At 35.7% G+C, this 20,456-nt stretch overlaps 2 protein-coding genes across 2 annotated transcripts in view; both read right to left on the bottom strand.

Annotated features, from left to right (window-relative positions):
- LOC140151271 (uncharacterized) overlaps window positions 1–2,827 on the bottom strand; it is a 59,722-nt gene extending 56,895 nt beyond the window's left edge. The window contains exon 1 of the mRNA XM_072173548.1: window positions 2,695–2,827. Within this exon, the coding sequence (XP_072029649.1) occupies window positions 2,695–2,727 (33 nt within the window). The 5' untranslated portion in view covers window positions 2,728–2,827. The remainder of the gene's footprint in view (window positions 1–2,694) is intronic.
- A 3,818-nt stretch (window positions 2,828–6,645) lies between these two features.
- Window positions 6,646–18,422, bottom strand: LOC140151276 (tubulin beta-4 chain). Its single transcript, XM_072173558.1, has 3 exons — window positions 18,262–18,422; window positions 10,907–11,242; window positions 6,646–9,429 (listed from the first exon to the last, which is right to left on the bottom strand). Exons 1-3 carry the CDS (start codon window positions 18,316–18,318, stop codon window positions 8,428–8,430), a joined length of 1,395 nt encoding a protein of 464 aa, XP_072029659.1. The 5' UTR covers window positions 18,319–18,422; the 3' UTR covers window positions 6,646–8,427.
- Window positions 18,423–20,456: the final 2,034 nt, after the last annotated feature.

The following is a 20,456-nucleotide window of genomic DNA, read 5'->3' as shown; positions in this document are numbered from 1 at the left end:
CTTTTTTTTTTTATTAATGGAATTCGGTTAAAAAATGAGAGAGTGCGGGCAAAAACAATCACAAAGTAGGTGGGATTTAACCCCACCTCTTTTTTCCACATTTACAATCATTCTGAGCAAGTATTAGTCTTTTAAATGATATTCTGTATTTTATTTACTTGGTTTAGATGTCTGGGAGTTCATTTAGACATTTTTTACTAGATTCAAATTTTTAATGGGGGTTTTTAGATCAAATTTACGATACGAATCCCTCCTCCTAATCCTCCTCCTCCTAATCCTCAACCACTCTGGGCACATTTCATGCCAAACGTCATAAGAAAATAAATAAATAATTATTTCAAAACAGGATAAAAACATGAGTAATATAGAATAAATTAGCCTCAATTTAAGACCTAATTGAATCTTCTTAAAGTGCAGGAATACTCAAGCGACACTGTTTTGAAGTCCAAGCTGCACATCAAAATGTAACAAAACCACCTTTTTGGGTATCCCAGTATATGACACAGGATCATAGACAAATAACTTGCCCGCATTACGCCGACATTACCCGACCGTACTCATGTACGTAAAAAACGTACTGGGGTTCATAATTCAGTATCGAAGTTACGTAATGTTACTATGTCAACGGGATCACGCGCTAGAGTAATGAACCACGATCGAAATGATCACCACATAAAGTATATGGCACTCGAAGGCATACCAAAGTAGCGTGATCCGGTAACCAAGAGAATTACGTAACCACTTCGATGCTGAATAGAATCCGCGGAAAATAAAATGGTTTAAATTTGTTCACTGGCTGCCCGGCGTGCGATGCCGAAATTCGCGCAAAAATAGTGAGATATAAATTAATAATGTGATGATATTTTTTGCGATCCTAAAAGTTGAGTGATACCAAATTTGGCAAGATATCATAAAAAATAATTTGGATAAACGACAAGGTTTGCGACTTTCGGCTTTATTTTGGACGTAATTGCCTATTTTTCGCAAAATAAAAAGGCTTTTCAAAATTCCTTCTGTAAAGGTCTCAGAAAAGGTCTGTTCACATCACTGTGCACTTTAAACTAATTTACAAAAAATACAAAACATGCATTTATATAATATAGGCAAAAACGAAAAGGTTCATATTTTTGCGTCACCTAATTTTTGAACGTCGCAATATGGAAACAAACGTCCGATTTGAATCAAGTAAAAAAATCCGGTTTATGCATGCATCATATTAAAATGACCCCTAAAATGGTAATTTTGACCCCCCAGGTGATTTCTTTATCGTCACCATTAGGCCAAGTAAAAATAAAAATATGTTGCTCGTCCGGCTTTTTATTTTCTATTTTTTATTGGAAAACGACGCTAAATACCTGTATTTGGCACCATATTTTGGGTATTCGACATACAGATTGATATCTGAGAAAAAGGAGGAGGCCCTTTTTATTCTATTGTTGTGAGAGGTAGACCCCTCTAGTGATCACAAAACTCTTCTGAAATGATGTATTATGCATTTACAAAGCCGTAAAATAAGTTTCAACTTCTGAAACATCTTTTTCAACAAGTTATAACTGAAAGTTTACAAAATAAAAAGAAATTTGAAAAATCTCTAAAAAGGAGGAGGGCGCGGACGAGAAACATGTATTTTTTTACTCGGCCTTATAGCATCCCCATTAATCAAATGAACCTTAAACAGAGATTTTACCCATAGCCTAGTAATTAAAACCCCATGGAGTTAATTTTAACCACAATTGGAAAAGAAAGAATACCAAACCAAAGAGTTCCAATTAAACACGAATCCCGACCGGCACACAACCCGACTTGGAAAAAAGCAAGGGAATGTGCCGGCATGGGATTCGAACCCACGATCTGATCTCTAGACGGACGCCCTATCCAAAAATTGTGGTCGTATGTTTAAATTTCGACCCTTTTTTAATCCGCGCATAGTTTGGGTCGAATTTTGATCCTATCCTATAGTTTTAAATGTGTATCAGTAAGAATAGATTAGATTGTAAATGTAAAACTGTCATTTCAGATAGAATAAAATGACCGAACTACATGATATACTATCAATACAATGTATTATTATTACTATATTAGGCCTACGATTTACAAGTTGATAAACCGGAAGTCACCATTTGATCATCTGATGTTGAGCAAAATTGAGATCGTCAACACATCACATATGATAGCGGTCACTGAAGAACAACCCTAACCCTAAATCTGCATTTCCTGGAGCACTTACTTAAAGGAGTATTTCGTGATCCCAGCATCCTCTTTTTATGACATTTTTCAGTAGATATTTACGAACAAATCTTATTCCCAAAATTTCAATTGATTCCGATTTTGCGGTTGTGGGTTATGCATGATTAAAGTGTATTAGTACTGCTACATAGATAATGTGTTGCATGGTGTATCAGAACGTAATTCAAATTTCACAATATTTTTCCTAAACGAACTAATCTGCAAGAATTTTTTGTACATAAACATTATGTAGCCAGAGGTTTTCAGTGTTATAAAAATCTCAACTTTATTTTAGAAAAGTGGGGGATGATGCTGTGGATTACGAAAATGCCTCCAGTGCTCCATTTACTGCTATGTGTTGACGAAATTTTAATTTGCCTGATGATGCATATCAGCAATGCTGATCAGTGATATTCAAGATAATTATATATTATTATTGAAAAGTCGTAATCAAATTGAATTACTTACCCTCCTCCGTTCGCTAACGTATTTATGTGCCATATTGATAATGATATGATCCTGAAACACAACTCCTTAAAATATAAATTAAGAAGGCTATTATAGACCAGAGAGAATCGTCGGCATTGTGACTTGTGTACATGCATATAGCGTGTCATATAAAGTATATTAATATCGACATCAGTTAAAATGCACATAGCACTCGACCTCTCTTCTGACGCAGGTGAATGCACACTATTGTAATGTTACGTAACAATTGAAAGCAAGATTATTGAAAATTGAAAACGTCATTTATCTGAAGTCTATATTTGATTAGGGCGAATTTATTCAAGTTTGCTGATCCATTATTATGAACCCTGAGCTTGGTTGGAACTAAAGGGTTCACCAACATCAAAAAAATCACATCCCTATAAATTTATTCCAAAACATATGGTTGCATAACTTCACGCATATATTTCAACGATTGCATGAATTTTTATTCAGTTTTACTAGTATGTTTTGGAATACGCACTTTTCCCTATTTTATTGAAAATTACTTTTTTGTAACATATTTGTCTGTGTTCAATGAAAATGCAAAAAGCAAAAACAAAACTTTCATTGACCAAATGTGCGATTTGATGAGTTAATTTATTTAGAAAAAATGAAGATTGAGTTGATAATTGCCGATTGCGTTGGTTGTTCAAAAGTGCAAGTGCAACTTTTTCTGAGAACATCATTTTTGGTAAACGTGATTATATTATTTGGAAACAATCATTTTAAGACTAATTATTTGAACAGAGACAACTTTGGTTGGATAGACAAATGTTTCTTTAGAAGTTTTTGAATCATAACTCCATTGAACAAGTACTATGAGCTACGGCAAACACGCTACTCCCAACACACAAAACGCATCAACACACCCCGACACTAACACACCACACACGCACGCACCACCCCAGCTACAATGATCCCCGGCAATGATCCTGGACCCATGATGTCGATGTGGTACTACGTGGCACCGCCGTTCAAGTAGAATTATGGTATGAGCTTTCTTGAATTCGTGACTTTCGTGTCTTGCACCGACTGGGCCAACCCTTGAAACGCCACCAATAAATAAGAAATGTTGTATTGACTGACTGATGGCGTTAATTGGTTATATAGATCGTGAGGTAATCAAGTTCTTCAGGGCAGGGACAGGCCAGACTATTAAGTATTATAATACTATTTTGCTTACTAGGTAATTAACTGTTTCTGTTTTCGTTTACTCTTTAGGGCAAATCAACAAAATTCTTGCCATTAAATAGGCCTACCTTGCCTTTTGCCGGACGCAACCGTTATCGACGTAATGACACATTTTGGCCTCCACTGCAACTTTGACGCACCAATCGATACCAAAATCGGTACTTTAATAACTCCCTCAGCTGGGGTTGATTTCTTTTTGACATGGGAGCGGGGGGAGGGGGGGGGGTGAAGTTGGATTTTTTCTTGAAGTATTGTAAATAGAGCACCCTTAGGCGACAAAATACATTTATGGTACAAATGCGCGAAATATTCTGGCAAATTGACGCTAAACTGGTGAAATATGGTGCAAAAGTTTAAAAAATGCGTAAATTGGGGTTTTTAAGGTTAAAATGGCCTAATATGAGGTTAATTGGGTGAATTTACCAAACGAGTGAGATAATATTGTGCATTTGATTTTGAGTGGCCTTCTTTTCATCGATCTTTCTTCTCTATAAAGGGCACAACCCGCACGATAGCGCAACCACCCATATGTGTTCGAACCCACAACCCTCCGATTATTAACTCGCTAGTCGCTATTAGTCCAGTCAAAGTGGGTTTTGACTCACCACTAATTGCAACAGAATTTTTTTCACTCCTATGAATTTCAGAGATGTCCCTGAACAGCATACAAAAGTATACTAAAATATACTTGGTGGAAAGGTAGTTTCTGGCGGGAAAAGGTCATACAGGGGTCAAATTTCAAAATTGCTCCAATCATTTTAAAAACTATACCAAATTATTCCTCTAGTCATAACGGATTCAGAAAAAATATAGTTTGCCATACCTGTGATGTACGGTTCTTGAGTTATAGCCGAAAAGGTCAAAGGTCAAATGTTGGGTTCAACAGAGGTCAAAAAACTAAAAATTGTTTGATTTAAACCAAAATGGTCTCAAACTGTTCGGCTTGCAAGTTGCAAACATAATTCATTTAAAGAATATTTGCACTGTTTAAGTTGTTTAATTACATGCGTAACATCGAAAACTAGGTCGGGGTCAATAGAGTTCAATGGTCAATGACCTCTTTTACCCTGCTACCTAGGTAAGGAAGCATCCAAGATATTCTTATTTTGGAGTGTTTTTAAAGGACGAACACATTGAGACCATTTTTAAGGAGATCGGAGCATTTTTTCGAAGTTGACCCACGTGGAGCTCAAAATTTGGCCTTTGACCTTTTTGCTTATAACTTGAGAATGGTACATCACAGATATGACAAACTATACTTTTTCTGAATCCTTAAGACTAGAGGAATGCTTTGGTATAGTTTTTAGAAAGATTAAAGCAATTTTGAAATCTAACCCCTGTATGACCCTTTCCCGCCAAAAACTACCTTTCCACCAAGTATATTTTGGTATATTTTTGGTATGATGTTCAGGGGACATCTCTAAAATGTATAAAAGTGAAAAAAATTCTGTTGTGGGTGACATCACTAATTTGTTTAGATTGACTGGACTATATAGGCCACTGTGCGAATTGTGTGGAGATTCGGCATTTGACCTGATTAAGCCATTTGAGCAGTAACAAGGAGAGTAGAAGGTCGGGGTGGGGGCAAACAAAACGCAGGGATGAAGTCGGGACCTTATCCTTAAAGGGTACTTCGTCATCCACAGCCTCAGTCTACTTTATCCAAAAAAGATGACATTTTTATAACGTCACTGACGATATACAAATCTAAGCTTTTTTGCCGATTCGGTCGTTTGATAAGGGGTTTGGCTGGCTTCAGCCGGATATCATAAATAAATATCCAATTTGTGGGATTCCATGCACATTGTGGTATATCACTTTCACCGAGGATGGGAGTGGGACTATTAATTATACCTTGTTGGGATTTCGAGATATGGAAAGGACTCAAAATAGGAATATTGATAGGCGTCTTTACAAGGAGTGTCACCCCTTGGTGGGGAAATTCTTTTCGTTTTTCCTTTCATTTGAAACTACTCAGGGAATTATACCGTAAAACCTCGTCTACAAGCATATAGAGTGCTTCTGATGAAAGCTTAATTAATCTAGGTGTCATTATTGAGCAATACAGATCCAAGCATAAACCAATCTATTGTAGGCCTATGGGTATATATATTTACGCTTGTTTCGTATTAATTTAGCTTTCATCAAAAATACTATATATGCTTGTAGACGAGGTTTTACGGCATCTTGGGATTTTGAAAGGGACCCAAAATAGTGCCGCCCCTGGTGGGGGAAATAATTTTAATACATGTAATCTTAACTTCTTTCTCTTTCATTTGACACCACTCGGATGGTCATACCTTCTTGGCATTTAGAAATATAAAAAGGACCCAATATATGAATATTGACCCACGGGGGGTTACATTCTTTATTATTTTTATCTTTCATTTCAGTGACACCACTCAGTGGGCCATACCTTCTTGGCATTTGAGATATGAAATTAACCCAAAATATAAATATTGACCCAGGTCTTATGATGAGTGTCACCCCAGTGGTGTACCGGGGGACTCGGCGACCTTTGGTGGTTTTGCGGGCTTGATTAACATGCTTATTTTTGGACAGAAGTAAATCTATTGCTATAATTATGTTTACTTCTGAACTATTTTAACTAAAGAAGAAAAAACATTCCTTAGGAAGCAAGTAGGGACTCTATACACTATCATGATATTTCAAGCTGATCGTATTATGCATAATGCTTTATATTGACAACAACAACATCATCGAAACCAAACACAAAGATTAGCGTTGAAAATGGATGAGTTTATTTGGTGAATTTTGAAAGATTCTACACAATATATCATTTGTTCTTTTACTGTTCTTTTGTTATTCATGATTAAAAAAATCTTTGGCGCATTAAAATCTGTTCCGTCTTTAAGTATGACGATTCAGAAAATATTATACTTTGTTCAGTCGGTTTGCGCACTATAATAAAAAGTTATAATTCAAACCGACTGGGCAGTAAGACTATGATCTGAAAAATCCTTGGATTGAAGTTTGAACCATTTATTTTGTAAATCTTAAAGAGGAAGCCCCGTCAGAGCAGTTCTTCTGGGGTGAACCAAACCTGCCTGGTTATCAAATTAATCAGTGACAAGTGTATCTCTGAATTAAGGTGCTAATTGATGTCTCAATGTTATTGCATCAATTAGCACCTGTCAAATTCGGAGATAACCTTGTCACTGATTAATTTGATAACCAGGCGGGTTTGGTTCACCCCAGAAGAACTGCTCTGGCGAGGCTTCCTCTTTAAGTACTAAAAACCAAGTATATCAGTGATCAGTTATAGACAGTACTGTTACTTACGCATATGACCTAACCTCTGTCAATGCAATCTGGGCTATTCAGTTGAAATCCATACACCCTATGGAAGACACAATCACCAAATCAGGGGGTGAAGATTTCAAATGGAGTTACTCATTCAGATAACCCCATTTGAAATTCACACTCCGTGTCTTCAATAGGGTGGATTTCAACTGAATAGTCCAATATGATCAACTCCAGACTTGCCTGACCGATCCATTCAAAAGTTGGGACAAGTTCTTTCCAGGGACCAAATTTGAAACAATTGAGACAAAGTATTTTGTGACACTATGATTATTATGTCAATCTCGACAATCACTGCTGTGCTCTGAGACGAATATACCTAAATGTTGTTCAATATATCTTATCTTTACAAAATAATGAAAGCCCCGTTGTTTCATTGCAAGATCACGACAAAATAATGTTACAATGGATCGATCTGGAACTGCACTTTTACTTAGAAAGGAAAAATGTATCATAAGTACTTGTTCCAAAATATCTAAACCAGCTAAGAATGTACGAAATTACAAAACCACTTCTTTACATCACCAAACTTTTCTTTCATGTGTCCTTTCTTAACGTGATGCAAAAGTCATTGCCCTTTTAAATACTGTCTACATTTTTGCTAAACATGCTAAAGGAAGTTGGAGAATTCCTATCCTGTTTATGTTTTGGTTGGCAAAATATTGAAATATTGCACTTGCTTGTACTTTACTCCACTTTGATATCCCAAAAGTGATAAGCAACTCACCTCTATGCTGCAATGATCTTTTTGAAACATGCTGAATGTTTGTATTCACCTTTCAAGAATTCCCATAATCCTTTACGTATTTATACCAGATGGATTCAATGCGTAGCCTACATTAACACTTTAATCATCGATGAATTCCGCACTAAAGATGTGCGCATCAACGATATGGCATGGGTAAATACGTACGCAAAGGCTTATGGGATTTGTCGAAAATGTGAATTAAACCAAGATTCTTACTGCTATCCCGCTTCAGCTACCATCGCATATTAATTGCCAATTAACTACATTCCAATCTATAGACCTATTCATAAATTACGAAGAGATTTATGGAATGATGGAATTATTTAAATAAGTTACAAACATTGATTTAGAATCCTAGCGCGAAATAATTTGCTGACAAATTGCACTCTAGTGGGAGATATTCAGGGAGAGTTGATTATGAAAGAGATGTGTCGATTTTAGCCTGTTTATTAAAGATCGTAATGATTTAGACTTTTCTCCCTTTCCAGCTTAAAAAATGATTTAGGCATCGTCCTCTTCCCTTCCTCTTCCTCGTCAAATTCACCCTCATCTTCAGCTGTTGCATCCTGGTATTGTTGGTACTCAGATACCAAATCATTCATGTTGCTCTCAGCCTCGGTGAACTCCATCTCATCCATACCCTCACCAGTGTACCAATGCAAGAAAGCCTTACGACGGAACATAGCGGTGAACTGCTCTGAGATACGCTTGAAGAGCTCCTGGATGGCGGTACTGTTACCGATGAAGGTAGCGGACATCTTAAGACCACGTGGAGGGATATCGCAGACAGCGGTCTTCACGTTGTTGGGGATCCATTCTACAAAGTAGCTGCTGTTCTTGTTTTGTACATTCAGCATCTGTTCATCGACCTCTTTCATTGACATACGACCACGGAAGATTGCAGCCACTGTCAGGTACCTTCCATGACGAGGATCACATGCAGCCATCATGTTCTTGGAATCAAACATCTGCTGTGTAAGCTCTGGAACGGTCAAGGCACGATATTGCTGACTGCCACGGCTGGTGAGAGGTGCAAAACCAGGCATGAAGAAGTGAAGACGTGGGAAAGGTACCATGTTGACGGCAAGTTTACGCAAATCAGCGTTGAGTTGACCTGGGAACCTCAGACAAGTTGTGACACCGCTCATGGTTGCTGACACAAGATGATTAAGATCTCCATATGTTGGAGTTGTAAGCTTCAAGGTACGGAAACAAATGTCATACAAAGCTTCATTGTCAATGCAATATGTTTCGTCTGTGTTCTCTACCAACTGATGTACTGACAAGGTGGCGTTGTAAGGCTCTACCACTGTGTCTGATACTTTAGGTGATGGGACAACGCTGAAGGTGTTCATGATTCTGTCCGGGTATTCCTCACGAATTTTGCTAATGAGAAGGGTGCCCATACCTGAGCCTGTTCCTCCACCGAGTGAGTGTGTAAGTTGGAAACCCTGTAGAATAAACGATACAAAGAAGAACTTTAATATTACAATGTATTAGGTTATCGATTATAAACATGACAAAACAGGAATGGTGATTGACAAATTGAATTTAAAACGCGTTCACATCATAAATACATGTACGTTTGATGCAGAAACAATGTGCATCTATAAGTTGAGGTACTAAATGAGTCAAATCTGATAAAACTATACGCATATTTGCAGGGTGAACGTAGAACTAGCCCCGTTCCACAAACCGCGACGCCTCTCGAGAGGCGTCGAGAGGCGTCGCGGTTTGTGGAACGGGGCTAGTTCTAGGTGAACGAGCTCGAACCTTATTGAATTATATTTTAACATTTTGAAAATCAGACCTCATTTGTAATCCATTTCAATCACGGAGTCAAACATGATAAAATATCCATGGACAAACTTGATAATATATATAATGCTCTCCAGATAGAGATCATAGACAGGCCCTGATCATGGATTGAATATTTGAATCCCTGGAACGGATTGAAACTGAGGCATTTTCGTACATTTCTAATCATATTTCCAGAACAAAATGGTCAATTTTCAGAATTCAAAATGTATAATGAAAAATCTGTTTTGCTATGCAAAAAGCATTATAACAGTATTCGGTGATGTTTGATTCAGATATGCTCAAAAATGCGACGTAACGTTTCCCTCAGGGACACCCTGTATTTCCTAGCTTTGAAGAAATAATGACCATTTCCAATAACCGACATTGGAACAACATACTATTATAATATACATTTGATAGCCAGTGTTTTATAAGAACATGCACTTCGACTCGAGGTGCATGACATAGAAATATAATAAAACCGTTACACTCTAAGAAATAAAGGTTCTAAAAAGGTTCTAAAGTTGTCCTCTCAGGAGATCCCTTTGAAGTTCTCTAAAGAACTAAAAAATGGTTCCAAAACCATCGAAAATGGCCTCAAAATGTGATACAGAACCGTGTTCGGTTCTTTAGAGAACCTTTAAGGGGGTACTACACACCCCTGCCCAATTTTTTGCCTATTTTTGCATTTTTCTCAAAAATTATAGCGTATTGGTTACAAGTAACATATGCATATTATAGGGGCAAGGACTACAACTACTGCACTGGAGATTTTATTTCAACACAGACAACAGTTGTGGAGTTACAGTTAAAAATGAGGGAAAACCAATATTTGATCAATAAATCAATAACTACTTGCCTTGAGTTGCTGAATTTTCAGTGCAGTAGTTGTAGTCCTTGCCCTTATAATATACATATCTTACTTGTCACCAATGCGCTATAATTTTTGAGAAAAATGCAAAAATAGGCACAAAATTGGCCAGGGGTGTAGTACCCCTTAAGGTTCTCCAAAATTAAAGAACTTTTTTAGAGGTTCAAGAGGGAGGGTTCTCCTGTCCTGAGAGGACAAAAAGAGTTCTATCTAGAACCTTTATTTCTTAGAGTGTATAGGGTATGCTATGTACAAACCTGTAAACAATCACAGCTCTCTGCCTCTTTGCGCACAACATCTAATACTGAATCTACCAGCTCAGCTCCCTCAGTATAATGCCCCTTAGCCCAGTTGTTACCAGCACCACTCTGTCCAAACACAAAGTTATCTGGTCTGAAGATCTGTCCAAAGGGACCTGATCTCACAGAGTCCATTGTGCCTGGCTCCAGATCAACCAGGACAGCACGGGGGACGTATTTGCCACCAGTTGCTTCTGTGTAGTAAACATTGATTCTTTCCAGCTGGAGATCACTGTCTCCATGATATGCGCCAGTTGGGTCAACACCATGCTCGTCAGATATCACCTCCCAGAACTGCAAGTAGAAAGAAAGAACAAAGAGAAGATAATTTTAGATTCATATTTATCGAAACGTTTCAGTGTAGGGTCTTTCAACATGATAAGAATTATGTCAATATGATTGGTCGGAAGTTTAAAATGAGTGGCTTCGATCACAAGAGGGCGCTACATGATATGTCAATCTGATTGGTCGGAAGTTTTACATGATTGGCTTCGTTCCCAAGAGGGCGCAACATGATATGTCAATCTGATTCAGGCGGCGAATGGCATGATCGAGTCGGCAACTTGTGAAACCGCCCGGCCGTATGGCATTTTCCATATACTTGGTTAGTTTTGTGGGGTTCATGAATCATTATCAAACCCCAACGGTTTGACGATGAAAATTTACTGAATTTAGAGAATGCACGGCGACCACCACCTGATCTGATTGGTCGAAAGTTTTACATGAGTGGCTCCGATCACAAAAGGGCGCAACATGATATTATGTCAATCTGATTTGTCGGAAGTTTTACATGAGTGGCTCCGATCACAAGAGGGCGCAACATGATATTATGTCAATCTGATTGGTCGGAAGTTTTACATGAGTCGCTCCGATCACAAGAGGGCACAATATTGGTCGGAAGTTTTACATGAGTGGTTCCGATATCCAGTCCGATCACAAGAAGGCGCAACATGATATGTCAATCTGATTGGTTGGAAGTTTTACAGGAGTGGCTCCGATCACAAGAGGGCGCAACATGGTGTGTCAATCTGATTGGTCGGAAGTTTTACATGAGTGGCTCCGATCACAAGAGGGCGCAATATGATATGTCAATCTGAGCGGTCGGAAGTTTTACATGAGTGGCTTAAGTCAATCCCAGCTACATACACTTTAAGTACATATTTAGATTTAACAACTTTTTACTCATAGATAGACTATCATTATTAGATAAAGTTTACTTCGAGGACAGTGAAATATCAAAAATTAAAAAAATATCAAATTTTAACAATTTGTCATAAAATTTGTATTAGGCTAGCCTATATCGCGAATTAAAAAAAGATCAAAATTATTTAATATTAGAAGAACATTCTTCGTATTCAGAATGTAATTCGATATGTCTGGTGTAGGCTCAGCTCCCACAAAAAATACTGTGCAAACGTTTATCCGATTTCTTTAAAAACGATTTATACCCTTTTATAACCCGACATTTAAACCTTTTCTGCAAAGTATTTTGTGTTTGCTGGGACGACGACTATTTCTAACCGAGTATGAATGCAGACTATAGAAGTTTGCAGACATTAGCCAGGGCATTGACCACGCCACGTTATAATAAATTGGATGCGTGAACTGTCGAAGGAACAGTATGAGTCATCATGGAATACATTAGGAAAACCCTTTTAAATTCTATGACAGTTTACATCGCTATTTGTATGAACTGGTGTGGCCACATAGGTTTTTCACGAATGTTAATTGTTAGAAGCCGAGACGATACCGTCTCGGCTTGAAATTCTATAAATTGGCCCTAGTAAATAATGTAATTATTATACCTGGGAATTATACATTGTATGCAAAGTGTTGAAGTGTCGCAGTTGAGACAAATTTAAGTTGTGAGATGAATAACCATTTGATACCGAATCATGATCGACGCGACCGTTACCTGATGATGACCATAACGCGGATCGTGCATTCATATTTTTGAGTGTTACATTTTGTCGAGTTTAAAGTATCGAGTTTTAAGTTTGAGTTTCGAGACGAAACTCGACACTCAAAACTCGTCAAATGCAACATTTGAAGCTACATATAATTATGCACCTTGTATGCAACCCACCTTTAAATGACCTGGGCTATTTAGTATAGGGGGCCTACTGTATGACAGGCTATATTATTTTGTTTGCCATACAGCATCAGTACCAATTACTAGTATTGTTTTTTTCATTTTTGATAGCATATACCCCAAGTTCAAATAAATTATTTGAGAGATACTGAGATGTCTGAGTAGAACATAATATTCCTAGGGATAATATTCCAACAATACGTATTATCTCTTGCCGAAACTGAATCTAGTCGTAATTAGGTTAGTAGTCTTATGTGTATAATATCATTTTGCCTAAGGCCTCAGACTCAACCAAAACTATCTTGTCTATTGCGTATATAAAGTGTCTGTGACTCTTTGTATATGTTGTATCGTTTAAATGTTGCACATCATCGATATCATCTGCGGGAAAATTGAGCTGAGTAAGATGTTCTATCTTTATGGCTGTAGAATAATATATCGTGATATTTGCTTTTGTGTCTCTTGCACTAATTCTGTTTGTGAAATTGGCACAAACATTTGACCCGACAATTTATGAGATTTTATGCTGGATGATATATTTAACTTTGAATATTATCAGATTTTAATAATTAATAATTAAAACACATCTGATTATTATATAAACAAGATGTAATAAATCTTATAAATCATAAAACGGTAGCATAATCATGATAATGGCCAAGCAAAAAGTGGACAAGAATAGGCCCTAAGTAATTCTAATCTGTTCAGAACAGGATTTGACTTGAGGATACATTTGATTAACACTGCTTGTCAACAAATTTCCATATCTCACCAAAACATATGTTAAACTTTTCTAGCTCTTTGATTACTCGACTCTCGAGTCGATGCTATATACTAGTACATGTACATGATTAAAACATGATACGTGAAACGAATTACAGTCCTGTTTTGAACTCCCATCAGTAAAACAGCTGACATTAAATCTTTTACAATCTGGAAACTGGTGATAGAGCGCCCTCCGGCTATAACGGTTTATGTATAGTCTCTTCAGCCGCCAGTTTGATTCCACTAGCTCTCCAATTTGTGTGGAGTGAGCGGAATCAAACTGGCGGCGGTGGAGACTAAGATTCATGTCGGCGCACACAATCTGACCCTTTTATGACAAAATATTCTGCAAAATCCTAGACAATAGTTTTGGTTATTTACTGACCCGTAATTTGAAACCTTCTCAATAGAATTTGCCAAAGGTATGGGAAAGCCCGAGCTTATTAAAATAACAATGAAAAGTGTTTTTTGAATCCAAACATGGTGTGGTGAAATTTGACGGTTGAGGGTCCAATTCACACGGTGCAATACACTCAACACAATTCAAGGCTGATGGTCTGACACAAAATTGAAAAAATGTAATGTAATTTATAGTCATGTAATTTGGATGCCCAAGTATTATTTGATTCTGAATGATTCCTGCAACTTCTACAAGTAGTGGTAGTAAATTGCACATGTTCAAGATTTTTTCCATGGATTTTTTTCCAGTAAAAATTAATTGAAATATGAACATCGGGCCGCGTCTTTTTTACATTCATTAATATTATAAATAATATAATAATAACAGATTTATACACAAAGTTCTAGTTCTATAAAGATTTGATTAGAAAGTGGTTTAACAAAACACGAAAAGGTCCCGCAGATCCTATAGAGAGAAACTCTTCAGGCAAAGTCTCCAGGATCTGTGCCCCATTCACCTCGAATATTAGCTATCAAAATGTTATAAACATGTTGAATTTTAATTCGTGGCATATAATTAAAACTCAAATGATGCATATTAAATTAGTTCGGTTAATTATTGATCTCCTATAGGCAGATGGTTTATTCATCAGTATTATGCAACAAAATCATATCATGATTGGACTGTATAGGCCTATCACTGTTCACATTAATTGTTGATAAATTATTGATATTGAAAATATTCCCTGAAATTATAGGGTTGATTAAATCATGGAAGAAAGAGATGAGAAGGAACCACAACGACTTCGATCGGCCAAGTTTTAATCCGCTTATCTATTGACGCATGAAAAGAAAAGCTATCAATGGTACTTACTTTCATGTATGATCCATTTACCGCGATCGATGCTTGGCAAAATCATTACTGGAAAAAATTTATAACAAACCCATCCACGAACAAACAAACGCTACCCAGAAGTAAGATTATGGAATTTCACTGATGCTCTGAACATGTATAGTAGCTTTGTTTTGGGATCTACAGTCAAACTGTTTTCTTGATCGTGTTGTGTAGAAAATGTCCTATAAAACATCGAAAAGGTAATCAAAATCGGCCGTTTTTTGCTGAGTTTCATCTTTAGCAAATAAGGTGAGATTTTGGTGACTTTTTCGATGAAAAATAGATGTAAAATGTTCTTAAATAATGCACAATGTTCCGGTTGAGTCCGGTACATAAAACCTATTTAATTTAATAGTTTATATGTGTATAATCGTAACTAGCTAACTCGTTTCAGTGCCAAAGACTGCCAACTCTGAGAAAAAAGTCATCAAAGTTCGGAAAAATTGGGCAAAATGGAAGAAAAAGATGTAGGCCATCAATGACCGATGATCACGTCACCAAAGAAAATCCTATAGGGTGCTTGCACGGAAGGTCATTAGTTCAAATCATCCTTCACACACGCTCCAGAAGACATGCAAATACATGGAATACAATACCAATCACCTATTTAACGCGGGGTATTGACCAAAGTAAATCCTCATGAATAACAATGTCAACTAAATGTCGGTAAAGGGAGTGGACAAAGTGAATGCGTTCGTTGTGGTTCCTTCTTATCTCTTTCTTCCATGATTAAATTTTGGACGTATTGAACATGACGCATCATTTACCGGTAGTTGGCTCATCATTTTAATATCATGTTTATTGATGATGACATTTTACCAAATCAGATGTAGGGACTATGACACCAGGAATCATTCTAAAGCATGATAAATAATGGTCCAAAGTTTATACTTTGTATTCATGAATGTATCGAGATGAAGGTCTACGTTATGCCTTTAAAATATAGCCAAAAGGCGGCATAGACACTCGTGAGTAACTTAAAAAGCGGCATCTGCATTCGTGAGTAACTTTTGGTGGCAGCAGTGGGATTGATAATGAGGTCAAAATGTCGTCTTGATGAATCACTGGAATTTTAATTCGAACTTGGTGGTGAGGTTTCTTAGAATCAGTTCCTCAATTCGGATGTTCAAATCAAACACTTAGTCAATTCACCAACACTGTATAGCTATATAAAGGCGCCCTTGAATTTTGAAAATCCATTTTTCATTTTGAAATAACAAAGAAGATTGTATTAAATATTGAATATTTTTGAATTTCTTGAATCTTAAATTTGAGTTTAAATAGCTAATTATACATATGTAGTTGGACCATGGAAAAGAATGGTTGGGGACATCGTATGGTACCCATATGCTAATTAGGCTAATTAACTGGAGCAAATTATTTATATCCATCACAAGAGGAAGTGCAAATAGAAAACCTTGTGATTTAACTACTAGAATTGGTACATTGAAATTGTATGTACAGCAAATTATGTAATTAGAGTCTGGGAATAGATTTAGTGTTAGTTCAATTAAGTTGGCAAATTGGAATCGTACAATGAGCCTTTTGAGAATAATATCCAATTTTCAAAACTTAATGAAAAAATATAGAATTGTAATTTGTATAAGAAATATAACAATGTCAATAATTATGATTAGAACTCAATATCATATTTGTCCCAGGCAATCAACGTTTTTGAATTGCACCGCAAGGTATAGAAAATAGCAGTATTTTCATACCAATACCATATACACACATTCACTAATTTCAGATCGCTATTACACAAAAAATTGAAAATTTTAAATTTAGAGTTTTATTGATCCTTTGATCATGAAGATTAATATTGCATCAGTCATATTAAAAAGAATCTGTTCTTCATTTAAAGCAGTTCATTTGAAGCAGTTCATGAACTTAGCTTTGCAGTTAATTTGAGTCCATTTCAATTCGAAATTTTCATTGATTTTAATAGTAAAATACAGTGTATTTTTAATAGATATTGAGCTATAAATAGCTCTGGCACAATTAATATAGCCGACTTGATATGCGTATAGAACTAGAAGACAGCTTCCATATCTTCGTCATTTACACACAATGACTGAAATTGACATTTTTATAACCTGAATTTTTCTTGTTGATTGAATGATGACATGAATGATGGCAGCAGGAAGATGGATCTGTCTGTATACCAAACTCATCTTCCCTGGTGATACTGATGATGATGACTGGTATTTATGCCGACTGGTTGGTAGCCAATGAACCAGACATATCATTCTATTCCGGGTTAATGTTTAACATTTTATACAGTGATATGTCAGTTCCTATTACCGTACTGTCTACTAATTTGACACGGTGATTGAAGCATGAATCAATTAAAGCAAACCTATGAATCATTTGTGATCATCAAACTTGAACTTTGAAAATGTTTATTTGAAACCAACGTGATCAAATATAATTGAGTGGCTTGGAAAAAAATGACATGTCATCTGGAAACTACATGTATCATTCAGATTGCAATGCTTTGATTGCAGCAAGTCGATGATACTCTTTGCAATGATTTTTATCCACGATGATCAGTATATGACCGCGAATGTTTCACCCTGTTATTCAATCCCTTGCATGCTTGTTCAATGTTCATGTGTTTCCCAGGCCTTAAGGGTATTGGGCATCATGCCATGTTTTATGAATACTCTCTACACCGAAATACTGTGTAACATAACATTAATATACGATTGAAATGAAACGTTAATGGCGTTAAATATGATATAATAAACATATCAAATATTTATTTTAGTCTTTTCCATTAAATCTATCTAGTAATGCAAACATTTATTAGTGTTCTACTGAGAACACAGCGCTTTACAATGAAAAACACCCGGAAAAACATAATAATTGTGTACTCTGTATCCAGAGAATGTGATAAAAGCGCATTTAAATATAGATCATGAGATATAGATAAAAGTTAAAACAAAGAGTATCCATGTTGAATTTGGCGGGTTTCCTGATAAAGAGACAAAACAAAGCAATTGGTAGTTGCACTCCTGAAATCTGAAGGTTGGCCGTTAAAATTCCGTTAACCTCGCTCACAGAAACACATGCACAGTTCAAAATTTGACAATTTACAAAGAACGATGCACAATTTAACAGAAAATATCATTAAAATACGCAAAATAGCATGTTACTTACTTTGGCTCCAATTTGATTGCCGCACTGGCCGGCTTGAAGATGTACAATTTCACGCATTTTGATGGCTGTTTTAATTTGAAATTTGGACAAATTTGTTCTGTCGTGTGCACACGTCTGGCTTCGCTAACGGTTTGAAATCCACGTGAGCAAATGCAATGCAGCTGCACGGTGCATGAACCGAGTCGGCTTACAAAGGCGCGGCTTATGAATATTCATCAACATTTTAAAGCGGCACCGTATTGGTTCATTTCGGTTCATTTATCTATTTTTTACCGTTTAAAAATATCATAATGCATGTACATTTGTTACCTAAATGAGATTTAGTATCAAATTTGTGAAACTTTCATATAAATGATTAATTTCAATTTCATATTTAGTTATTGATGCTGCAAGTAGCATTGATTTTAATGTCATGTCACCTCAATTTCCTGCATAATTTCTTATGAATTATACTCTGACACGCTTTGGAATTATCATAATGTAATATTATCATAATTTATATTTAAACAGAAGATGATGTCACGGAGAATCCTCTGCACAGGGCACAGGCTCATTTTATAGAGTACACATTTTCAACGCGAGCATAATTTTCACAACATGATAAATGACGTAAAAATCAAAACCAGATATTCTTTTCTTCTTCAGTCTTCTAAGTTCTGTCTTTTTTCTTTCATTTATATGATGGTTTATTTTGGAAAAGAAATTGTGTCGATCCTTCATGTAATTATTAGTATTTCGTGTAAGCTAAACTCTAACCGTAATCCTAATTCCTAACCCTAACCCTAAGCCTAATCCTACTATCATAACCCTAATCCTAACCCTAACCCTAATCCTAAACCTAAACTAACCCTAACTCTAACCCTAACCCTAATTTCGTGTAAAATTACATGAGTAAACCAGAAATTGGAACAAACAATATTTTAGGTAAAAACAACCCTTTAATTCGAGTAGTGAAATTAAGTAGGCATCTGAACTGATAAAAATGTCTTGAGAAGTTGGGATATATTTTGACAAAGATAAAAAACTCACCGAAGAATTTATAAATTGGGAAACTAAACTGACCAAAATACCACAGATTATCAAAGACATGGTTAAACCAAAAAGAATACTTTGGTTAAACATTGAGCTCAGTTTTCTGATGACTATATCATGATCGTGATGACATGAACTCGTCACGTTCGTTCAGCACGGATTGCTATGGAGCGACAAAACGTCAGTTTTCCTGAACCTGGATGTCCATGTGCAATATGATGCCAATATCATCTGTAGTACAAATGATGATGATGATGCATTATTTCGTTTTGGTTATTTCATGTCATAATGAACTCATCGATTAAATAATTAATAAATTAATTAACTAAATTAATTAATTATCTAATTGATTAATTAAATTGATTAAAATTTCTTTCTTTCTTTCTTTCTTTCTTTCTTTCTTTCTTTCTTTCTTTCTTTCTTTCTTTCTTTCTTTCTTTCTTTCTTGTTAAGTTATTTATTTTATTTATTTATTTATTTATTTATTTATTTATTTATTTATTTATTTATTTATTTATTTATTTATTTATTTATTAATTAATTAATTAATTAATTAATTAATTAATTAATTAATTAATTAATTAATTAATTTATTTATTTATTTATTTATTTATTTATTTATTTATTTATTTATTTATTTATTTATTTATTTATTTATTTATTTATTTATTTATTTATTTATTTATTTATTTAATTATTTTAATAATTTCACTGGACTAATTCCACTGGACTGATTTCACTATCTACATAGGGCCCTACGTCGCTCCGAGCTACTGACAACTGAGTTTGTTGTTCAATCGCCTGCAGCGATGAGCGATAACCTTTCTGACATAGCCAATGGACTGGTGGTATTACATGGTCCTAGAAGGATCCACCACATTTGTCATGATAAATCGCTTCTCATACTCGCCCTGCCAAATATCAATCAATCAATCAATCAATTTATTTTCATCCATTCATTATACAATAATATAATTATGATACAATGAGATACAATAATGATGTATTTTATATACAATAATATAATGGAAAAAGCAACTATTTTTATGAAAAACGTCAATGAGATGGATGAGGACACTGCTAAACGCAGAGCGTGAGGTGCAGTGCCCTCGGCCTAAAGTTACAACATACAACATTTAACCAAAAAATAAAATACAATGTCA

Source organism: Amphiura filiformis, chromosome 4 (assembly GCF_039555335.1).
Source record: "Amphiura filiformis chromosome 4, Afil_fr2py, whole genome shotgun sequence".
Lineage (NCBI taxonomy): Eukaryota > Metazoa > Echinodermata > Ophiuroidea > Amphilepidida > Amphiuridae > Amphiura > Amphiura filiformis.
The sequence above is the reverse complement of the archived record's forward strand: the minus strand, read 5'-3'. Positions and strand labels throughout refer to the sequence as shown.